Here is a 23,450-nt window from a genome sequence, read left to right as displayed (position 1 = left end):
GGTACGAAGCCCTTCTTCTTTTCACGCTAAAACTCTTCTCCTTTTCTCGCTGAAATTCTTCTTCTTTTCTCGTCGTGCCGCCGTCAACAACTCACTGCCGTCAACAACTCGCCGGTGTATTGCGCAGCTATTCGTGGGTTGCCAGTGGAGGAAAGAGCTATTCGAACAAAAAGGTTAGTTTTTGTTGAAGATTATGAGAAGAATGGGAAATACACCGGTGAGGCTTCCATGAACTAGTAATTTTCGTTGTATTGTGCTTTTCATCATGAAAAGATCCGCTACTTATTCAATTGAGTGCTGCATGCTAACATTTCTAAGAGTGAGCCGCGGCACAGATTTCTATGAGTGCTGGCTTTAAAAATATTAAAATGGTGTATTTAGGACTGGAGATATGTTGCAGAGATGTCATAGTTGTCTGGATGAGATATGTTCTTTTGGGGGACTCAAACATGTACTTTTAACTGATCGAAATTCATGGATTTTGATTGCTGGCCATCCGAAAATAGGAGGAAGATTTACCAATTCCTATCATTAACTAATTATTTTTTATTGACCCTCCTGAAGTGGAAAGTAAGAGCTAAAGACTTTCATGCAAATTCTATTGACTGAGAAGAATGGGAAATACACCGGTGAGGCTTCCATGAACTAGTAATTTTCGTTGTATTGTGCTTTTCATCATGAAAAGATCCGCTACTTATTCAATTGAGTGCTGCATGCTAACATTTCTAAGAGTGAGCCGCGGCACAGATTTCTATGAGTGCTGGCTTTAAAAATATTAAAATGGTGTATTTAGGACTGGAGATATGTTGCAGAGATGTCATAGTTGTCTGGATGAGATATGTTCTTTTGGGGGACTCAAACATGTACTTTTAACTGATCGAAATTCATGGATTTTGATTGCTGGCCATCCGAAAATAGGAGGAAGATTTACCAATTCCTATCATTAACTAATTATTTTTTATTGACCCTCCTGAAGTGGAAAGTAAGAGCTAAAGACTTTCATGCAAATTCTATTGACTGAGTCATTGATATGTGCAATGATTAAACTGATAGATAAACCGAGGAGTTTGACGTTGTACCATGTTTTTCCTTCACACAAAATGTGCTGGTTAGTGTTTGCTGCTGATATATGATAATAGCAAGTTTCTTTCTTTTTTTTACTAATGTCAGAATCTTTCATCAATATATGCCCTGAGATTGATTATCTATCTGGATTCTGGAAGTTTCAACTAATAGGTTTGGTGGATAAATATCTTGGATGCTAAGAGTAATTTGGCTATACTTTAATTAAGAGCTCTTGAGGCAATATGGGGTGCTTGCTTTGGCATTCAAGATGATGCTTTTGGATGTTATTATCTGGTGAAGCAAAATATTTGTTTGCATTGTTCACAAATGTAGCACACTCTGAGGTACAGATCTTAAGTGGCAAGTTATGTTGTTTGTCGTTCCTGCTGATAAATTTGCTCTTAATTTCAAAGCACTGTTAACTCAGCTCTTCTTCCACCTTTTCCCTTTGCTATTTGTTTGTTCTTTAGACTCCTCCATTGTGTCACTTTTTCTGGTAGCTCCTATTGTTACTGGCATGCCTGTCTGGCAGAGACAAGTTGATATGAGGCTATGTACTTAAAATTCTTGGTCCTTTATGGTAATTCTTTTTCCATCTCTTTTTTAACTGGGAAGAACAAAAAGAGCATAATTTGATACTTATGTTGGTAAATATCTTCTATCATTTTGGTTAACTCTGACTATCATTTTGGTTTTCCGTTGCCAGATTGCTAAAGCAACTATTTTGCTGCTTTTTTCTTTGGTTGGCCTATTTTACGCCTCCTGATAGTCTCCTAATTTTCTGCAGGGTGTACTTGTGAGAGAGGTTGAACCAACTTCCCATGCCAATGCTGTGTTGAAGGAGGTATGCCTACCTTCAAACTTCTAGAGCTTTCCTTTGATCTTTTCTGACCTCAAATAACTGTCACTTACTTTAATGTGTTGGTACCACAATTTTTGGTTTTTGTCCTTCATGATTCCCTTAATTTCTTGAAACATCTAACTTAAGTGTATTCATCAGCTTTTGATTCCTTGTTGTTCCTCTATGTATTCATCAATTTTTGTTTCCGATAAGATTGTGAAAAAGATATGCTTTCGGTCCTTTTGTTCCTCAATTGTATTTGCTTCTTCCTAAACCAATGACTAGTGAATTACTTTTCTGTTTCCAATCAGGAAGTATATGACACAAAATAGAAGCTCGGTGCTTTAAAACTGGAATTAGTGTTATTAATCGATCTTGTTTCAAATAAGAACTGGATAAAGCACTTAAATCTTGGATGCATGCTGGATTATGCACCCTTTGCCTTACTGCAGAATTGAAGGTTTATTAGATAAAACTCTGGATGTGAAAGTATTTTCTAATATTAAAGCAGCAACCTGCAGTAACATACATACAACTGTGAATAAAGGCTGGTATGCTTCAGTTTACCTCCAGAAACATTACGATAGAAGTTCTTCTAAAACAGCAAGATAGAACTACATTTAATAGGAGGAAAAAAAGAAGGTATAATGAAAAGCTAAACATGATAAAAGGGGTGAAAATGAGCAATGAAAGATAAACTGACATGAAAATACTCCACATGGTGGAATAGGTATTGATAGATGACTTGATAAATAATATACCTTAAACTACACAAATAGTATCTTAGTAAAATCCTACACAAGTTAAAGTACTCAGGTATGGATTTGGGCATAGTCAATCTTCTGACAGATTTAGTAGAATTTCTGTTACTTCAACTCCTAGGGAATATGAAGAAAGATATAATGAGTTAATGAAAGTAATGGATGAAAAATATAATGAGTTAAGTATGAAAATACAAGAAGAACTTTTAAGACGAGAAGCAGAAAGTAAAAAGATGCTAGAGCAGGCTCTTGAGGAGTCGCAGAAGAGGGAAGAAGATGCGAGAAAGAGAGAAAAAGATGCAAGAGGAGGGAAGAAGATGCACAAAGAAGGGCGGTGGAGCTTGAAGAAATGGTACACAAATTAAATCAAGAGGTGGGGTATACCAATCGCCGGTTTGCAGGTGGATCTGGACCCAATGAGCAACAAGATTTTGGTGCAAAGCGTTAGGCAATTTATGATTTTGGTGCAAATTAAAGAGTATTGGAGCTTAAATAGTGATTATTCTTGTATTTAAGTAAAGAGGCAAGCTCTTGAATGATGCGATGTTTCAAACATTTTTATGATTGTATTTGGTGTATAATTGTGAACATGAAGAATTGCAAGTCTTCTGGGTAAACAACGATAGTATTTCTCATACTTCCACTTTAAGTATATTTGTTGGTTTCTTAGTTTTTGTATGGTTTTGGTTGATGCTTGTTTTATTTGTTATAATTGTGATATTTTATTTTGTCCAGGTATTTAATCTCATTTTATTTCAGCTTTGCTTAAAAAAATTAGGGATTGAAGTAAAAGGGAACTTTGTCTTCAGCTATAAAATTAAAGACGGATTCAGTGACAGAATCAGCCATAGAAATAATGACGGAATTAGTGACGGATTCAGTGACGGATTCAATGACGGATTCAGAGAAAACAACATAAGACAATCTTTGCAACGGATTTTCAGACAGATCAACTACGGATTTAAAGACGATTTGTCTAAGTTTGTTTGTTAAATGAGACAGATTTTAAGACGGATAATATTCCATCAAAAATATAGTGACAGATTCAGCGACGGAATTAGCCATTGGGCTTTCAGCAACAGATTTTTTGATGGAATTTATCCGTCGCTAATACTATTAGCGACGGAAATATAGGCTTCAGAGACGGATTTTTCTGTCTCTGAAAGTCTGTTTTCTTGCAGTGAACTGTGTCCTTGTTATAATTTGTTTTTTAAAAAATAGACAAAGTGGATGGAAAAATTTTAAAAATTATAAAAAAAATTATCCACTTGGTCCAAAAAACTAGAAAGTTTTATAAAATAAGTAAAATCATAATTCATAGTTTACAAGGATATTTTGGTAACTCATAAAAATAGATGGAAACCTAATAAATACTAGCAGATTTGGCTAGTTGTTAGACGACCCATTAAAATAAGGGATACTTATACTTTTCCAAACAACAAAAATTGAAATTCTTTTAAATATCATCGGAACTCGTTGTAATTTATCTTAAATTAAAACTTAGGGAGCCATCTATCAAGAAATTCATGGACTTGAACTCAAATTTATTAGGTGTGGGCGGCGGGATAAAATAAGTATTTATCAACTTGTAATTAGAAATAAAATAAGAAATTATTTTTTTATTTACAATTATTTAATTGTAAATAAGCAACGATTGCATAATTCATTATTAAAGAACTGATCTAGGAATAATTGATTTTAGAAAAAAAATGACTGGGTGTTTGGATTCAATATTTCAATAATTGTTTATACAATTGTCAATTATAATTAAATTTCAAAAATAACCTCATATCAAGTGGTTTTAGTAAATTCTAATAGATACAATCGCTAATCAGCTAAAATATAATTGTGGTGAGATTAAAATCTACCAATTGTAGCTTTTAGCAAAATGTATTTTGCTATAAATTAATCTAAAAAATGATTATGAAAAACTGAGCCAAATGATCATATCTTAGGAGAATCGTGCAAGACACTTTAATAGGTCTTAGAGAACAACTCTGCGGAGCAAATATCGGAAAACAAAAAAATTACATCGACATTATTTAAAATTAAGCTTAATAAAACAAACATTTGTAGTTTTTATAAAATTATATGTACTCCCCTAAAGAAGTGTAGTGTAATGTATTTTAAGATGAGTTTGGATACGATTTTGCCATGAATAAGGCGTATTAATAATTACAACAAGTGTACTTACAATTTTACAAATAATAGAAGGTGTGTGTTTGTATAAAACATAATTCGAAAGTGTCAATGCAATTCACCCTAAAATGGGCAACAAACAAATATTTAAACTGTCTAAAATGTTGCTATACACAATCTTGAATCCACCGTTGGCTGCCCCCACTTGTAGTCGAATTCATGTAACTAAGATCAGTTGTTGGTGTTGAACCATCAGCTATCATGGTTGCACTCGTTGTTGAATTCATATAACCAATATTAGCTTTTGATGTTGAGCTTTCGGCATCCGTCGCGAAAGTAGTTGCATCGGTGAACTTCCAGTCGGTTAGGTATCCCGGTCTTGAAGTGACGGACGACACCTGAACGTCTCCGGTGAGCATTGCCACCACACGGGACATTGAGGGCCGTAAGGCTGGCGACGCTTGCGTGCATAAAAGAGCTACATGGATGATCTTTTTCACTGCATTTGCATCATATTGTGGTGGTAAAGTTGGGTCGACCAGCTCAATTTCCCTATCATTTTCGTGCAGATTCCAAGCCTGAAACAGCATATAAAATATTCACGTCAACCAAGACTAGAGGAAATTCTAACCCGGACTTAGTTTGGAAGGTTGAAACTAGAGGACATACCCATCCAAGAAGATATCTCATCTCATGTTGAAAACTTGGGTCATAATTCGGCCTTCCACTAATGATCTCCAGAGCTACAACTCCAAAGCTGAATATATCAGCCTTCTCGGTAAGTCGTCCACGCATTGCATATTCAGGTGCTAGATACCCTCTGCGCGATCGGACCAGAAAAAAGAACGCAATTAGACGCACACTTTAATTTGAAGTTGAAATGTTTCTGTAAGATGAATCTTCAAGTTGTGAATGTATCTTACATTGTGCCTGCAACTCGAGTGCTTATATGGGTCTTATCATCATCGTACAATTTGGCCAAGCCAAAATCGGAGATTTTAGGGGTGAGGTCGGAATCAAGTAGAATGTTGCTGGCCTTCACATCTCTGTGAACAATTCGCAACCGAGATTCCTCATGAAGATAAGTAAGGCCCCTTGCTACCCCCAAGCATATGTTGTAACGTGTTGTGCAGTCGAGATATAAATATTTACTCTCTGTTCCAACTTTCGTCAAAGCAAATCAATTATAACTTCAGTGCAGAAAAAACTCTTGTATAACATATAAGCATAAAGTTAATTTACCAGTTCCAAATAATAGCTGATCAAGACTCTTGTTCTCGAGATATTCATAAACGAGCAAACGTTTATCTCCCTCAATGCAGCAACCGTATAGTTTCACAAGATTACGGTGTTGCACTGCAGATATAGTCGCAATCTCTGCCAGAAACTGAGTCTTTCCTTGACGCGATGCAACAGACAATTGTTTAACGGCGACTACTCTTCCATCTTCAAGTGTTCCCTGTTAATGCTCAATACAGTGAATATCCTGTTTATCAATGCTTCATTGGTGAGAAAACGATAAAGATGTCTCATCAGCTATAGAAGTTCATCGAAACATGTAGAAATAGCTGCACAAGCAGTAGACATTATGCATTATCACCTCTCTCCTTATTTCTTGTTTCGTTTCAAATTCCAATGCTCATGTGTCATCTCAATTCCTGATAGATCATTTTCTGGTCTAATGTTTCTAATGGAGGACACATTGTTGGATCATCTTTATGATTTATGACCTTGAAATTTCATTTACCTTGTAAACAGGTCCAAATCCTCCCTCGCCTAGCTTGTTAGCAAGGTTAAAGTCATCTGTTGCAGTTTTAAGTTCGGTATAACTGAAGGTGTAAGGTCGCACATCAAGCCCCAACAACTCTGCAAATACACATAAACCAGTTCAGAGAGATAATCCACTTTTGTTTTCGGTATGTATGTAAACCATTAGAAATGATACCCAAGATATTATTTAAAATGCAGCATTCCAAGTCCTTTCTTACCTTTGTCCTCAAGCTTTTTCTGCCTTTTCCTTCTCTGAAAGATATAACATGTTCCGGCCACTATAGAGAGCAAAATTGCAACAATGACCGCAACTGCAACTATGATCCCCACAATCAGACCAGTCCGCTTCTTGTTCCCACCAGGAGGATTGTTTGAGACCGAAGGAACGAAATCTGTAAAAAAAACTTAGTGGTCGATGTTGGCACTGGATTCGAGATAACTAACTTCTGAATTTGTATATACCTGGAGTTACACTTATTGCTGAAATTAAAGGCCCATATGTACCATAGGCAGGTGAACAGCAAGTCCCTTTTCCTGCCCAAAAGAGATGGATTTCAATATAATTTTCCAACACTTGAACATTGAATTCCCTCACAACAGCTCTAAAAGAGATTCCATTGGCCTCTCTTAGTATGTCAAAATCTTTCACTTCCAGATTCCCCTGAAAAATAAGTGTGATCATATCATTTGCTGGTGCTAAATATAGTATTTGAAATGAATTATGAAGATATAACCACTTTGGTAAAGTTTCTACTTTAACACAGACCTGGACATATATATCAAACACACGACTTCCCCTACTCCTCCTTCTCCAAGTACTAAGAATTATTGTCTCAGCAAACAGGAGTCTGACAGTGTAATTACCATTCTCCAGGCCCAAACCATAGTATCTTAATGATCCCGCTGAAATTCTCGCAGTTTGGAACAACCCCGGATCCGAAGTATTTGTAAATTGGGATGAAGTGGAGCTTTGATATTGTGGGCTATCACCGTCAACAGGCAGACCAACATTGCTAACTGCCCATCTGCCGGTAGGGGTCATATAATGTGTTGCTGGACCAAGAGGATCATTATCCATATCATATATGATCTTATCAGAGGACCTAATCTGCATCCCACCACAGTTAATTGCAAAGCTGGAATCTGCCCAAAAAATCATTTAATTGTCAATAATATTAACTTTGTAGAAGATGTAACTAAAGTTAGCAATGCAATGAAAATTGCCTCACGCTGTAGACTAATGTCTGCCTTCTCATTTTAGCACTGCAACAAATAGTCATGTAATAGAATGTTCTCTCATAGACAATGTTTCTCCATATTCAAAACTAAACGTTAGTCTATCAGATGTATACATGGTTCAAGTGGTCTGATCTTAAGTTTACTTTGAAATGACTTAATGGTTTACTTGATTAACGAACTAATCTTCTACCAACAAACTTATAGCAAATATAGCATAATGTTTATCAGAATCATTTTGGGTAGATGAAATAGATATATCACTTACAAATAGGAGATCCTCGATGGCAAGGAAAGTTCCTCTGAAGACAATTCAATCCAGAAGGTAAAGCACTAAATAGCAGAAAAGGTTTGTTATGATCAATATACACGAGTAGTTGAGGAGTAAATCTAAATGAAAGTTTCATTGAATGTGTGTATCCAATTTCACCTGCCATTAGAGTTACCAGTGGTGAAGTTGTTTACGACCAAATTACTACACCAAAGAGAGATATTGATATCAGTGTGAGCTAGAGCAATTGCAAGGATGAGAAAACATTAGAAAGGACGACTTAGAACAAATTTGGGTTCTTTCAATCATACAGTTGTAAGTTCTGCTCGCCAACCCAAGACGGAAAGCTTCCTGATAGTTCATTGTATGATAAATCTCTGCAAGCAAAGAGTAGGATGTGAGCATGCATGCCTGAGAATTGTATCTTTCTTTGCACAATCCATTCTTGACCACTTAAAGTTGATCTTGTTTTCACAAAACAAGCAAGTTTCCATATAACAGGAATACTCACATATTTTTGATAGATGGACTCTTCTGCAATGGCAGTGCTCCGGTTAACCGGTTATTACCAAGATACCTGAAGATTTAAAATGACAAACTTAGTAGCGTTCTTATATTATTGCATTCTTTTTGTTTGGCTTGGAGAAAGCGTCTCCAAAACTGAGCTATCAATTACAAGGAGTTGAAACTAATTACAAGTTAGTGAGAACCCCGTGATTGAAAAGAGAATTTGGAATTGTTCCCATTAAATTGTTGAAGCTCAAATCCCTGAAACATAGAATCAACACATTTGTCGGAGATTAATACATAACTGGGATCTAAGTGTATAATCAGGTATGTAAAATTTCAAGCTCATATCAGGGTAACAACTTTCTTGCTGTGGTCTCAATTATATGCTTTTCAGAATCACAACATGAAAGCGATACTTACACTAGAGCCAAACGCGGAAGTTCACCAAGAAATGAAGGAATGGAACCAGAAATATTATTATTCCGCAAAACTCTGCGAAAGAAGTCTCAGTCAAAATAATTATCGTGCAAGCTAAGCTATGGTTTAGTCCTTACAAGGTAGCTAGAGAAGTCATATTTCTGAGGAAGTCGAGTGAAGAGATGCCATTAGACAGTTCACTTATCCTCCTAAGCATCAAAACCGGACCAAACAAATTAGCTTCTGCAGCAAGCAATGTAAGAAGAAATAGACATTATGCAAAATACAAAGCGAAAAGAAGATAACACATACAAGTCATTCAAAGACGTTAAACCAGAAAACGATGGTGGTATTGGACCTTCAAATAAATTTCCTTGAAGCTTCCTGTCGACATATTGAGAAAGTGTGTCCTAAGCTATAAAATGATAGATAATGAAACTAACATATAGAAGAAAAATGGACATCGTCTCACAGTTGAATGAGGTTTGACCAATTTCCAATGAAGCTGATCTGGCCTGTGAGTTCAGTGTCTGATGCCCACCTAAACTCCCAACGATGATTTCCATCGACAAAATCAAATAAAATGATTACTTCTCCATGGGTTGAGACAAAGTAAAGGAGAAAAACGATTTTATTTGTGCTCTCACACTCTCTCCAAGCTCTGAAGATTAGCAAAGGTTGGAGGTATTGGTCCTCTGACTCCAGAGCTATCAATATATCTGGCAAAGATGAAAGACAAAAGCACAAGTAAAAAGGTTGCCCTTGCAGGGTATGTATTTCAAATGAAACCATGTGTGCCTCAAAATGATCAGAGGATGAATCGAGATGTACAATGCAAACGATGATTTGGTTACAGGTCAATATTGCCGAATGCGATTAAAATATGCATCATGAGCTTAAGCTTAAATAATATTCAGAATTCAAATAAGTCTTAAGACCAACATAATTAACCTTACATCTGTGCTAGCCTTGACAGGTTCCCAAGTTCAGAGGGCAAAGGACCAGAGAAGTTGTTTGTATTAAAGCTCCTACACATAAAGCGAATACGACATCAAACTGTAACACTATGTAAGAATACACTTTATACGGTAAGAAAATTTCAACTCGATCATGTACGAAAACTACTCTGCTGAATGAATGAAACTAGCTAAAGGGACTCACAATGATCTTAAGTCAGTTAGTAATCCAATCTCCCTTGGAATCACCCCTGATAATGCATTTGCACCAAAGTTCCTAATCATACAGACATGGTTGATTAAGAATGAGCATTAAGCCAGAAACAGAGAAAGAGAGAGAACAACATGCATACAAGTACTGCATGCGACTGAGATTGCCAATGGATGCTGGAACTGGACCCGTCAAATAATTTACGCCTAAATTCCTGCAAATAGAAAACATAAGAGGAAAGGTAGTTACTTTTATAGTATACAGTACACACCTTTCTCATTAACAATATGATATGCCTGAGAAAAAACTGATATCAAAATTACACGTACAGATCGTCCATATAGGTTAAGCTCCAGAGCTCGTCTGGAATCGGACCGCTGACATTCAATGCTTGAACTCTCCTGAAAAGTAGGACCACATGAAACAGTATATATGTAAGGGTTAATTACAATTAGATTTATCCAAATATGTAAAATTATACTTTTTCCCAAAAATACTTTCAAAGTTACACTTACAATCCCTCCCACCATTATTCCCTTTCCTTCAGTTAGGATTTGAATGAATTCAGTCAAAAAAATACATAAAGTTTCAATTTGACTTCTATTTAACAATCCCCTTATAATATTTTATACTTATATATATATATATATTATAATCAAAAGAGTGTAATTATAATTAAATATTATTCCCCAAATTATAGACGTTGGACAAAAAATAGCTATTAATAAACGAAAAAACTAAACATTTTTTATGTTCTTTCTTAGTTCATGTACATGGGGTAAGCTTAATACCATTATTTGTTTCTTTCACTAGTATTTTGTCTAGTAGGCATATTGACATCTTCATGGTCTTCATTTTATAATAGATGCAATAGTGGTGTTAAACTATCTTTTATCTCATGACTGTAATTCAAAAATAATATTATATTACAGTTACACATTTTTTGTTTTATATATATTATATTTATCCCTTATATGCATAAAATATAATTATGAGAATGTTGGATGAGAGATAAAATTACAAGCTTATATAATGTTTTTCTGTTGACATTAGTATTTCCTATGTAAATTTTAGCAAAAATGTAATAGTTCTAAACAAAAGATTCTCACGAGGGTGGCAAGTGTAATTTTGAAAAATTCCTAATAAAAAATATAATTTTATATTATTAAATAAGGTCTAAATATAATAAACACCTATATATAAAGTAAGGGTGTCAATTGAACAGGAAAAACCCGCCTAAGACTTGCCCCTCATAAAATGAGTTCGAGTCCAAAAAATGGAGAGAGTAGTGAATCCAAAGAATTAGGATCCGCTTAAGTCCAGGACAGGGTCCCAAGTCCATGAGCATCTGCCCCGAGACCTGCCCTGCCCCGCTGGAAACAGAAACAAAAGAAACTCATTGTTAGAAAATTTGTCCAACGTTTCTACTTACAGAGCAGTAATGTGGCAAGTAGAGCCATTATTGTAGGAGCAGTCACATTTGATGCCAGGGTTTAAGGTTATAACTTCTGTGTCATCAATGGCTACACCGCTGCATAATTCACCGCTAATGTTCCAGTTGTTTGTGGCTGAAATCCCCCATCGTCGGAACATGGCGTTTAGTGCTCTTGCTGTGGATCACATTCACATCAATTACCACCAAATGTCGGAACCAAAATTAAAGAATGTATCTTGTCAACTTCAGCTTTTCTCAACAATTTTGAAAAACTAAGATGCATGGATTGGCACACGATACGGCACAATGGTACGGAGAATTTTAAAAAAATTGGATATCACATGATACTAATACTATATATAAACTTTTTTTTATTTTATTATTGCATGCTATTCTTTTTATATAGTATAGATATATTTCTAATTCTCATAAATTTAAAATAAGCAATATTTGTAATATCAAGATACAACACAAAATACACATATTTTATATTCAAATTAGTTAAATCATCACGACTACCTCTCAAGTTTTAATAATTTCATTGAAAATTTTTAGTTTGATAAGAGTGAATTAATTTTTTACTTTATTAAATTCAAATCTCATTTTTTTTACCAAAAAAATACCAAATCTTTTTGAAACTATAGGAAAAAAAAATTAAACACAACATGCGTCCAAAACAAGCACCGCCTCTCCAACTCTAGATTGCGCTTGTCAACCAATTATTACATGGTTTAACTTGGAAATATGGAATCACGAGTAGTTTCAGTTGTTTCCTTTTTCAGGGAAGCATTCATTATCACGGCAATAAAATCTAAGTGATAATTTTGTTATTATATAATTATTAATTATAAAAATTATACACAAACTGATACTATAAATATTAGTGACAACACAATATAATAACGATAATACATATCGATAAATCCGAGCCGTAAAATTTAACAATAGAAAGATTTCTAATTATTCCTTAACAAAAACGACTTCACTGATCATTGGGCACACCTTCAAGGGGATGGGTGGTGGCAGTGGCATTAGTAGTTCTAGTTTGAGCTCCAGCGGTGTCCATCAGTAGGCCAAAGGCCACCACACAGCACAACACCAGCAAGCGCCGCCGTGAGGTCTGACGCATTGGAGGCGCCGCAGCCGCCATTTCTAAGTTATAACTTGGATGAACAGAAGTAAGCTCAGTGCAAGATTGTGGAGATGGAAGAAGATATATATCAATTTCTTCCATAAGTTTGATCGCATGAAAGATACTTTGTGGAGCAGAGGTTGCTAGCTAGTATATATCTATTGACATGAACCCACAACCACAAGCTTGTAAAAAATGAGACAACCTCAACAAATAAACGACTTATGTTTTCGCCGTCGTTGTTGATTTTTTTTTCGTTTTGTTTCTTGGATTATAATATCTTGCAGAACATAGTGTGACCTGCTATTAGGGTGGTTGGGGGGAAGTTGCACAACTCTCTGTTCTGCTTTTGGGGAAGATCTCATGGAAATTATTTTGAATAAATATTTCTATGTAGTAAACTTTAATACAATGGGAATTGTTGGTGTGTTGCATTGTGGTTCAATTCTCAATTATTTTGTGGGTTACCCAGTTAGGAATTTTCTGGCAACAATAAATCGAGTCTGTGAAAATTATATCAGGTAATGATCGAAATTTATGATCACCACCTTGTGTCTCCTAAAAGACGGTTTACTTACCGCATAGAATTGGATATTTATAGGTACATGACGGCCCCAATTACACACAGACAACCTCCAACCTATCCGTGAAAGAACATCCAAGTGAGAATTAAACGATGAAACCTCAACTGGCAACCCAATGCTATCCAAGCGTGCCCCACAAACTGTCTAACCCCGAACCCGTTGACCGCTTAGCAAGAACCATATGATCAAATCCACAACGCCAGTCGACAATTACATAGGAAATAAACCATTTAAAGACCAAATTCATATTCGATATTACGATGAACTGAAAATATCAAAGATAAGCAAGGCTTGTTGAATACTCATATAAACTCTAGAGGTGGCTCCGATGAAAGTTCATAATAAATACCAAAATATTACATAATGAAAATAATAATTAAATTATAGCACTTAACTCCACATAGTTCTGAAAGCCATTCAAATCCAAAAAATAACTAAATATCATATTCATTTTCCACTCTGTTCTTAGCGAGAAAGAAAAAGAGAATAAGAAAGAGAAGAGGAGCAGTTGTGTGTGTGTATGTGGCGGCTAATTTTGTTCATGCATCAACACTTGCCACTAATTTTGTTTTTTTTTTAACTAGCAAGTGTTGGCTGCCACCCAACTTTTTTATTTTTTTTAATTAATTACATAATCTATAATTTAACACTAAAAATTTTATAAAATTTTAGTTTAATCCCTTAAAGTTTTAATATATTTATATTATACTCTATAACTTTTTCCTAATTCATCTAAAACTTTCAAATTTCTATATATTAATTACTTAAATTTCACATAATTTCTTCTTTATTCTAAATTAGCTAAAAATAAACTTTTGGTAAATAGGATTTCAACAAAAAAAAATGTGAGAAAAATAAATTTCATAGATGATAGTAAATTAATCTGTTAAATATGATATTTAATATAATAGATACAGAGTTTTACATTCTTCCCCTGTTAGAAGAATTCGATTCCAAATTTTAATATATATTGACTTTTATCTTAAAGAACTATTCTTTTCCAAATGAAAAAGTTTATACTAATATTATTATTTTATAATTGCAAAATTCTTTTTGTCTTTTTTCTGTGTGCTTGTGTGTCTCAATCGGAAGACGTTCCAATTGGCCATCTTCCAACTTGAGCTTTGATAGTCAAAATTAGAAGCCTTATCTTTTTTTTTTGTTTTATTAATTTATTTCTTTTCTTTACTCTTTATTCATGCATGGACCACTTGCTATTATTATTAGTAAGGTTGGTGGTAGCCCACGAGCAGCCACCCAAATTTTTTTATCTTTTTTTTTATAATTAATTTATATAATCTACAATTTAATCTCTTAATTTTTAAAATTACATAATTTAACCCTAAAAATTTTATAAAATTTCAATTTAATCACTTAAAATTTTAATATAATTAAATTATAGTCTATAACATTTTCTAATTCATCTTAGAACTTCTAATTTCTATATATTAATTAATTAAATTTCATATAATTGGTTCTTTATTCCAAATTAACTAAAATAATTTTTTTGTAAATAGGGTTTAAACAAGAAAAAGTGAAGAAAAATAAATCTCATAGGTGATAGTAAATTAATTTGTTAAATATGATATTTAACATAATAGATAAGGGGTGTCATACTCTCCCCCTGTTAAAAGAATTCCGTCCCTGAATACTAATATATATTGACTTCTTTGTTAAAGAGCTATTCTTTTCCAAATGAAGAAGTTTATACCAATATTATTATTTAGGTAAATTACATTTCGCGATTCGAAATATATTCATTTTCATACTTTGTCATCGAATTTTTTTTTTTATTAACTCATTTTCTCAACTTTGCGAAAATTACACTTTGTCATATTTAATTAATTATTTTTTTGCCAGAAAGCATCACATGTTGTACATATGTACAAAATATCACATTAAATAATCCTTAAATATCACATGTGCATTGTATGTGATTTTTTTCAATAGAAACCTTGATTGAAAAATAGTTGTAAATAACAAAGAATAAAATTTTGTGAAGTTGAGATGGTAAGTTGACATAAAAAAAAAGTAGATATTAATATGTAAAAGCAGTTATAGTACGAATGACAAAATTAATTAATCCCTTATTATTTTATAGTTACAAACTTCTTTTTTTTGTGTGTGATGCGTGTCTCAATTGGAGGACGTTCCAATTGGTCATCTTCCACTTGAGTTTTGATAGTTGACGATAATACGGCTCTATTTAAGTAGTTCCACCACAAAATATTCCCATCAACTATCAAGATTTGAGATATTCTTACTAGAATATATGAACATACATACAAGTTCAACATATTATCCCAATTTATGGTCCAATCTCGATGTATAACAAGATTGGTTTATATCATCTCAAGATTAATTTTAACTTAGATATGGAGTGCCACAACCCACAACCACAAGCTTGTAAAAATGAGACAACCTTAACTTCAAGAGAGTGGAGTAGAGTGTTCAGTGGTTCAAAAACTATAAGACCCAACAAACAAACGACTTATATGTACTAGATCAATGGAGTTAATTATTCATCATCTGCCATCACCAGGTATGTCGTGAAGCATGGGTTTGGCAGGATTATAAGGTGAATTATAAGCTGCATCAGGCGTCATGCTTGCACTTGTTCTCGAATTCATGTAACTAAGATCAGTTGCCATGGTTGCACTCGTTGTTGTATTCATATAACCATTATCAGCTTCTGATGTTGAGCTTTCGGCATTTGTCGCGAAAGTAGTTGCATCCGTGAACTTCCAGTCGACTAGGTATCCCGGTCTTGAAGTCACGGATGGCACCTCAACATCTCCGGTGAGCATTGCCACCACACGGGACATTGAAGGCCGTAAGGCTGGCGATGCTTGCGTGCATAACAGAGCTATACCGATGATCCTTTTCGCTACATTTGCATCATATTGTGGTAAAGTTGGGTCCAGCAGTTCAAGCTCCCTGCCGTTTTCGTGAAGATTCCAGGCCTGAAATAGCATACCAAACATTAACATAGAAATTCTAACCCAAACCTGGTCTAAAAGGTTAAAACTAGAGGACATACCCATTCAAGAAGATATATCATATCATCTTCCAAACCTGAGTCAGCGTTCGGCCGTCCGCCAACGATCTCCATTACTACTACTCCAAAGCTGAATACGTCAGCCTTTTCGGTAAGACATCCACGCATTGCATATTCGGGTGCTAGATACCCTCTGTGCCATCGTACCAGGAAAAAGGACACAATTACACACTCACTTTAGCAAGTCTAATATTCCATCTGAAGTAAATCTTGGATTTGTGAAATATGTCTTACATTGTGCCTGCAACTCGAGTGCTAATATGGGTCTTGCTGTCGTCATATAATTTGGCAAAACCGAAGTCGGATATTTTTGGGGTGAGGTCAGAATCAAGCAAAATGTTGCTGGCCTTCACATCTCTGTGAACAATTCGCGGTCGACATTCCTCATGAAGATAAGCAAGACCTCTAGCTACTCCCAAGCATATGTGGTAACGTGTTGCCCAGTCGAGATATAAGCTTTTACTCTCTGTTCCATTAGAGCAGATCAACTTAATCCACAGTGCAGAAAAGCTCTGCTATAGCATATAGGGATAAAACTAATTTACCAGTTCTGAATAGTAGTTGATCAAGACTCTTGTTCTCTAGATACTCGTAAATGAGCAATCGATTATCTCCCTTAATGCAGCAACCATACAGTTTCACAAGGTTACGGTGTCGCACAGCAGACATAGTTGCAATCTCTGCCACAAACTGAGTCTTTCCTTGATGCGATGCCACAGACAATTGTTTAACGGCAACTACTCTTTCATCTTCAAGTGTTCCCTGTTAATGCTCAATACACGGAATGTAATACTGTTTTACAATATGCTTCATTGGTCTAGAAAACTAACACAGATTTCTCAATCACCTACAGAAGTCTGTAGGAAACATGTTCAGATGGTTGCTCAAGCAGTAGATATAATTCATCATTCTCTCTCCTTATTTTCCATTTCATTTTAAACTCCAATGTACATGTGTAATCTTAGTTTGTGGTAGATCATTTCCTGGTTTCATGTTATTAGTGTCTGAATTATCGCATCTACGAACTTGAGCTTACATTTACCTTGTAAACAGGTCCAAATCCTCCCTCCCCTAGCTTATTAGCAAGGTCAAAGTCATTTGTTGCAATTTTAAGTTCGGCATAACTGAAGGTGTAAGGTCGCACATCAAACTTGAACAACTCTGCAGATATGTAGAAACAGTTCATAGATAAAATCCCCTCATGTATGAAAATTTTACCAATGTATTTGTTTTTTTATCTGATGTGAAACATAAACCATTAGAAATGTTAACAAGATAGCCCAAGGAAACAAATTGTGTCCTTTCTCACCATCGTCCTCAAAGCTTTTTTGCCTTTTTCTTCTCTGGAAGACATAATATGCTGCCGCAGCAGCTAGAATCAAACTTGTAACAGCAATTGCAACAATGATCCCCACAATCAGACGTGCCCGGTTCTTGTTCCCACCAGGAGGGTTGTTTGAGACAGTAGGATTGAAATCTGTAGAAAAATTAGTGCTCAATACTGGCATTGGATTCAAGAAAACAAACTACTGAATCTCTATATAGTAATACCTGGAGTTGCACTTATCGCTGAAATTAAAGGTCCATATGTACCAAAGGCAGGTACACAACAGGTCCCTTTTCCAGCCCAAAAGAGATGGATTTCGATATAATTCTCCAACACCTCAACTCTGAATTCCCTCACAACAGCTCTTAAGAAGGTTCCATTCGCCTCTCTTACTATGTCAAAGTCTTTCATTTCCAAATTACCCTTAAGTAAATAAATGTGCTAGTATCAATTTTTGAAACACATCATGAAAATATATCCAATTTGGTAAAGTTTCTAGTTTAACACAGACCTGCACATATATATCAAAAATGCGCCTCCCAACACTCCTCCAAGTCCTAGTACCTAGAATTGTTGTTTCAGCAAACTGGAGGCTGACAGTGTAATTACTATTCTCCAGGCCTAAACCATAGTATCTTAATGATCCAGCTGAAATTCGTGCAGTTTGAAACAACCCTGAATCCAAAGTATTTGTAAATTGTGATAAAGATGAGCTTTGATATAGTGGGTTATTGCTGTCCGCAGGAAGACCAGCATTGCTAACTGCCCATCTCCCTGTACGGGTCATGTAGTGTGTTGCTGGACCAAAAGCCTCATTATCCCTCTCATATATGATCTGATCAAAAGACATAATCTGTGGTCCACCACAGTTAATCGCAAAGCTGGAATCTGCCACAAAGAATCAGTCAATTGTCAATGATATTGACTTGGTAGATATGTAACTTAACTTAGTGATGCAATGACAATTGCCTCATACTGCAGACTAATGTCTGCATTCTCATTTTAGCATTTCGAGCAAGTGGACATGATTAGAAATTCAGAATGTTTTCACATAAACAACATTTCTCCATATTCTGAACTGAACTTTAGTGTATCAGATGTATACATGGTTCAACTGGTCTGATTGTAAGAAACTTTGAAGTGAGTTAACAGTTTACTCTATTCATTTTATGATTTCTTCTTATATGCTGATAAGACTGTAGCAAATATTTATTTAATAAAAACCTTGCACTTCTTTGTTTTGCAATAAGTTCTTATCATCCTCGTACGACAGAAAATGTTGATTCACCGAGTCATTAACGCTGGAATCATTTGGGATAGTGGATTTCACTTACAAATAGGAGATCCTCGATAGCAAGGAAAGTTCCTCTGAAGACAATTCAATCCAGAAGGTAAAACACTAAAAAGCAGAGAAGGTTAGTTATGTGATATATACACGAGGAGTTCAGGAGTAAATCGAAATGAAAGTTTCATGGAATGCGTGTATCCAAATTCACCTGCCATTAGAGTCAACAATGGTGAAGTTGTTTACGACCAAATTACTACACCAAAGAGAGATATTGATGTCAGTGTGAGGTAGAGCACTTTCAAAGACGAGACAAGCATTAGAAAGGACGACTTTGAATGTAACAAACTTGGGTTCGTTCAATCATACAGTTGTAAGTTCTGCTCGCCAACCCAAGACGGAAAGCTCCCAGAAAGTTCATTGTATGATAAATCTCTGCAAGCAAAGTGTAGGATGTGAGTTCTGTATCTTTCTTTGTACAACATTCATTCTTGACCACTTAAAGTTGATCTTGTTTTCACCAAACAAGCAAGTTTCCATATAGCACGAATACTCACATATTTCTCAGAGTTGGACTCTTCTGTGACGGTAGTGCTCCAGTTAACCGGTTATTACCAAGAAACCTGAAGAATAAAGAAGGCAAACTTAGTAGCTTTCTTATATTATCACAGTCTTTTTGTTTGGTTGGGGGAGGCGTCTCCGAGACTGATCTCTTAATTGTATGTAAAGAGTTGAAACTAATTACAAGCTAGTGAGAACCCTGTGATTGAAAAGTGAATTTGGAATTGTTCCCATCAAATTGTTGAAGCTCAAATCCCTAAAACATAGAATCATCACGTTTGTCAGAAATTAATACGTAACTGCGATTTTAAGTGTATAATCAACTTTAAAAGATTTCAAATCACGGTAATGACTCTCATGCTATGGTCTCAACATGCTTTTTGGGATCACAATGTGAAAAGGATACTTACAGTAGAGTCAAATTGGGAAGTTCACCAAAAACTGAAGGCACGGAACCAGTAATATTACTGTTCCGGAGAACTCTGGCAAAGAACTCTCAGCCATTAGTTTAGTAGCTAATGATCAAAAGTCATCAGTTTATTTTACAAAACTGGAAAGTATGGTTTATATCCTTACAAGGTAGCCAGAGAAGTCATATTTCTAAGGAACTCAATCGAAGAGTTGCCATTTGATAGTTCACTTATCCTCCTAAGTATCAGAGTCGAACAAAGAAGAATTAGCTTCTGCAGAGAGCAACGGAAGTACAAAAAGCTAACAAGATGATAATACTTATAAGTCATTTAGAGACGTTAGACCAGAAAACGATGGTGGTATTGGACCTTCAAATAAATTTCCTTGAAACCTCCTGTTGATGTAGTGAAAAAGTGTATCGAAGGCTATAAAATGATAGATAAAACAATCAATGAAACTAACATATAGAAACGGGAAAGAGAAATGGACATCGTCTCACAGTTTATTGAGGTTCGACCAATTTCCAATGAAGTCAGGTATCCGGCCCGTGAGTTCAACGTCCAATGCCCACCTAAAATCCCAACAATGATTTCCAAAGGACACGATCATTAACAAAATCAAATCATATGATTACTTTTCCACAGGTTGAAATAAAGTAAAGGTGACAGATTGTTTTATTAGTGCTCTCACACTGTCTCCAAGCTTCGTAGATCAGCAAATGTTGGAGGTATTTGACCACTAACTCCAGAGCTATCAATATATCTGGCAAAGACCAAAGACAAAATCATAAGCAAAAGTTTTCTCAGCAATTCTCATCTCTGTTAAAGGAAACCATGTGTGGCTCATAATGAGGAGAATGAATCCGGACAAACAATGCAAACGACAATCCCGTTATATGTCAGAATTGCTGAGAACAGGTAAAATATGCATCATAAGATATAAAGGAGCTCAGAGTTTTAATAAATCTTGAGAGCTGTGTGAACTTACAACTGTGCAAGTCTTGAGAGGTTCCCAATTTCAGACGGCAAAGGGCCAGAGAAGTCGTTTGTGCTAATGCTCCTAACATAAGCGAACACATTAATTTGTAACACCATGGAAGAATATATTTAGTGCAATAAGAAATTTCGACACCATCTGCATGCAAGGAAACTTCTGTTGGATGCATGAAACTAAAGAGACTCACAATGATCTTAAGTCAGTCAACAATCCAATTTCCGGTGGAATCTCCCCTGATAATGCATTTTTACCAAAGCTCCTACAATGGGAAATCAGTATTTTTCAAGATCTTCCCACGTAGTCAATTCAGAGTGAGTTCTAAGTCGCAAACAAAAAAAAAAAGAAAAAGAAAGGAAAAACAGAAAACATGCATACAAGTACTGCATGCGGTTGAGCTTACCGATGGATGCTGGAATTGGACCTGTCAAATAATTTTGGCCTAAATTCCTGCAAATAAAAGAGGAGGAAAAGAATAGTTTACATCATTCTCATTAACAATATGATACACCTTAACAGAATCGACATTGAAATTAAACGTACAAATCATCCATATAGGTTAAATTCCAGAGCTCGTCTGGAATTGGACCGGTAACATCCATTGCATGAACTCTCCTGAACAAGTAAGACACATTCCGCCAATGTTACCCGTTGGATTATGTCCAAGTAAATATATATACTTGAACAGTGTATATGTAAAGCACAACCAGCGAAAAACAAACAACATGTTTTCATTTTCAGTTTTCAGTGCTCTCAATTTTATATAGGTTTTCGTGTAAAATGAGAATATACTCGGACTAGTTAATGAAATTGTGTCTTATATTGTAATAATTTCAGTGAAAATACGTATAAACAAATATGCTTTCACTTTAACTACTGTTTTAAAAATCGAAAACTATAAATGAAAACATAAAGCTGTTAAAGAAAGCTCATTGTTAGAAAGTTTGAATCTAATGTGTCTAATGTTTCTTCTTACAGAGCAGTAATGTGGCAAGTATTGTAGGAGCAGTCACATTTGATGCCCGGATTTAAGGTTGTAACTTGAGTATCATCTATGGCTACACCGCTGCATAATTCACCGCTAATGTTCCAGTCGTTTGTGGCTGAAATCCCCCATCGTTGGAACATGGCGTTCAGAGCTCTTGCTGTCGATCATATCAATTACCGCTAAGTTTTAGAACCAAAATTTAGGACAGGGGACGATAACAGAAATGTCATGTGTCATATCCTTGGAAGACAGACAAGAAAAACATGCATACAAACTACTGATTAAGAATATATTTGGATTAGTTAATAAGATTGCATTTTATAGTGATTTTGGTGTCAAATCAATATATTTTCAATAAAAATAAGTATAAATAAATATGTTTTTTTTTTTAATTACTGTTTCAAACATTAAAATTAGAAAAAAAAAATTAATAAACAAACAAACTCCCTTTATCAATATTAGAGGGGTGATTGCAATTTTTTTTTTTTTTCCTTTTTCCAAAACAAAAATGCGAAACAATTTTTTAAAGTTGAGAAGCTCTCAAACAGTTTTGAAGAATTTCTAAGGTCAGACGATTATTACAATCCCTTTGCATCTTGTATTCTACACTGTTTCACGTACGCATACCACATGTATAAGAAACCGTTTTCAATTTTATTTAAAAAAAGAATTTTTATACTTGGCGTATACATATACGAAATAAAATTAAAAGATGCAACATAAATTACAATAGAAAATTTAATTCCCACAAATACCTCTAAAATCGGAATCATTTTTAAGGGGGAAAAAAGAAGAAATAGAACTTCTCCGAGATGGAAAGGAGAAATTCTATTCATTTAAAAAGAGAAAGATTTCTATTTTTCTATTTGATTCCTTACGAAAGAGTAGGTTCGATAAATTGGAAATATTTAACATTAATTCAAAATTTAAAACTTTTTCGTCATAAGTATTCTAATAGGGCCTCAATCACTGAAAAAATAGATTATTTTTTTATATTTCAGCTGGTTAACGCGATTTGAAATTTTTGATAAATTAATATTATCAAATACAATCAAATAAACAAAATCTAAATTTTAATCACAATTAGTCAGTATTTCTCATAATTTTGATTATATATAAGTATTTAATATGATTTCTAATCATGCACAAAGTATTTGTCATGGTTTTAATTAGGATAAATTACAATCACCTCCCATGAGGTTTTGGCGTAATTACAAATACCTGCTCGTTGTTTGAAAAATTATCAATACCTCATAATTTAACAGTTTCTAAAATTTGTCCGATCCATTAGGTTTTCATTCATTTTTTAGGGTGAACTGACCAAAATGCCCTTGTGGATTAAAAATTATAATTTTATTTATTTTTTTAATTTTTTTATGGACTAAATAGATAATTTTTTTATAATTTTTAAAATTTTTCCATCCATACCATTTGATTTTATTATAAATTGTTAATTTAAAAAAACTAAAAAAATATAGTAAGGGCAAAGTTGATAATTT

At 34.7% G+C, this 23,450-nt stretch overlaps 2 protein-coding genes and 1 long non-coding RNA gene across 6 annotated transcripts; 1 reads left to right on the top strand and 2 right to left on the bottom strand.

Annotated features, from left to right (window-relative positions):
- LOC148784462 (uncharacterized) lies at positions 1-3,339 on the top strand. Its single transcript, XR_016063752.1, has 2 exons — positions 1-173; positions 1,853-3,339. It is a non-coding gene; the product is annotated as an uncharacterized LOC148784462 (long non-coding RNA).
- Positions 3,340-4,789: 1,450 nt separating this feature from the next.
- On the bottom strand, positions 4,790-13,151 carry LOC148784461 (putative LRR receptor-like serine/threonine-protein kinase At1g56140). 4 transcript variants are annotated; one of them, XM_088877249.1, is made up of 24 exons: positions 12,615-13,121; positions 11,610-11,787; positions 10,507-10,578; positions 10,320-10,391; positions 10,172-10,243; positions 9,967-10,038; positions 9,658-9,729; positions 9,483-9,551; positions 9,323-9,394; positions 9,148-9,219; positions 9,014-9,085; positions 8,780-8,851; positions 8,595-8,660; positions 8,395-8,460; positions 8,243-8,287; positions 8,081-8,145; positions 7,343-7,719; positions 7,039-7,237; positions 6,795-6,968; positions 6,554-6,672; positions 6,049-6,265; positions 5,730-5,961; positions 5,476-5,626; positions 4,790-5,384 (listed from the first exon to the last, which is right to left on the bottom strand). In XM_088877249.1, the coding sequence occupies exons 1-24, from the start codon at positions 12,844-12,846 to the stop codon at positions 4,974-4,976; spliced, it is 3,249 nt and encodes a 1,082-aa protein (XP_088733375.1). In that variant the 5' UTR covers positions 12,847-13,121; the 3' UTR covers positions 4,790-4,973. The 4 variants fall into 4 exon arrangements, with proteins under 4 accessions (XP_088733375.1, XP_088733376.1, XP_088733374.1 ...); XM_088877250.1 differs by having other exon boundaries at positions 5,730-5,970; positions 9,148-9,253; positions 9,369-9,394; XM_088877248.1 differs by having other exon boundaries at positions 5,730-5,970; positions 12,615-13,120.
- Positions 13,152-15,710: 2,559 nt separating this feature from the next.
- Positions 15,711-21,565, bottom strand: LOC105155226 (putative LRR receptor-like serine/threonine-protein kinase At1g56140). The gene is made up of 22 exons (XM_088876845.1): positions 21,503-21,565; positions 21,367-21,413; positions 21,154-21,225; positions 20,958-21,029; positions 20,661-20,732; positions 20,470-20,541; positions 20,293-20,364; positions 20,136-20,207; positions 19,970-20,041; positions 19,744-19,815; positions 19,556-19,621; positions 19,368-19,433; positions 19,210-19,254; positions 19,048-19,112; positions 18,225-18,601; positions 17,938-18,136; positions 17,696-17,863; positions 17,429-17,547; positions 16,932-17,148; positions 16,621-16,852; positions 16,369-16,519; positions 15,711-16,291 (listed from the first exon to the last, which is right to left on the bottom strand). Exons 1-22 carry the CDS (start codon positions 21,563-21,565, stop codon positions 15,854-15,856), a joined length of 2,829 nt encoding a protein of 942 aa, XP_088732971.1. The 3' UTR covers positions 15,711-15,853.
- Between the last annotated feature and the right edge of the window lie 1,885 nt (positions 21,566-23,450).

This window comes from Sesamum indicum, linkage group LG13 (genome assembly GCF_026168435.1).
Source record: "Sesamum indicum cultivar Baizhima isolate 11 linkage group LG13, ASM2616843v1, whole genome shotgun sequence".
Taxonomy (NCBI): Eukaryota; Viridiplantae; Streptophyta; class Magnoliopsida; order Lamiales; family Pedaliaceae; genus Sesamum; species Sesamum indicum.
The sequence above is the reverse complement of the archived record's forward strand: the minus strand, read 5'-3'. Positions and strand labels throughout refer to the sequence as shown.

Excerpts from the sequence above, each read along its gene's own strand:
- LOC148784461 (XM_088877248.1), bottom strand. The coding sequence starts at position 12,846 with ATGGAAGAAATTGATATATATCTTCTTCCATCTCCACAATCTTGCACT. Across the intron at positions 8,852-9,013 it reads CTTCCGCGTTTGGCTCTAGT|GGATTTGAGCTTCAACAATT; the intron begins GTAAGTATCGCT and ends TCTATGTTTCAG. Across the intron at positions 7,238-7,342 it reads TGTTTGATATATATGTCCAG|GGGAATCTGGAAGTGAAAGA; the intron begins GTCTGTGTTAAA and ends CTTATTTTTCAG.
- LOC105155226 (XM_088876845.1), bottom strand. The coding sequence starts at position 21,565 with ATGGATGTTACCGGTCCAATTCCAGACGAGCTCTGGAATTTAACCTAT. Across the intron at positions 17,149-17,428 it reads GATTTGGACCTGTTTACAAG|GGAACACTTGAAGATGAAAG; the intron begins GTAAATGTAAGC and ends GAGCATTAACAG. Across the intron at positions 16,292-16,368 it reads TGATATATCTTCTTGAATGG|GCCTGGAATCTTCACGAAAA; the intron begins GTATGTCCTCTA and ends ATGCTATTTCAG.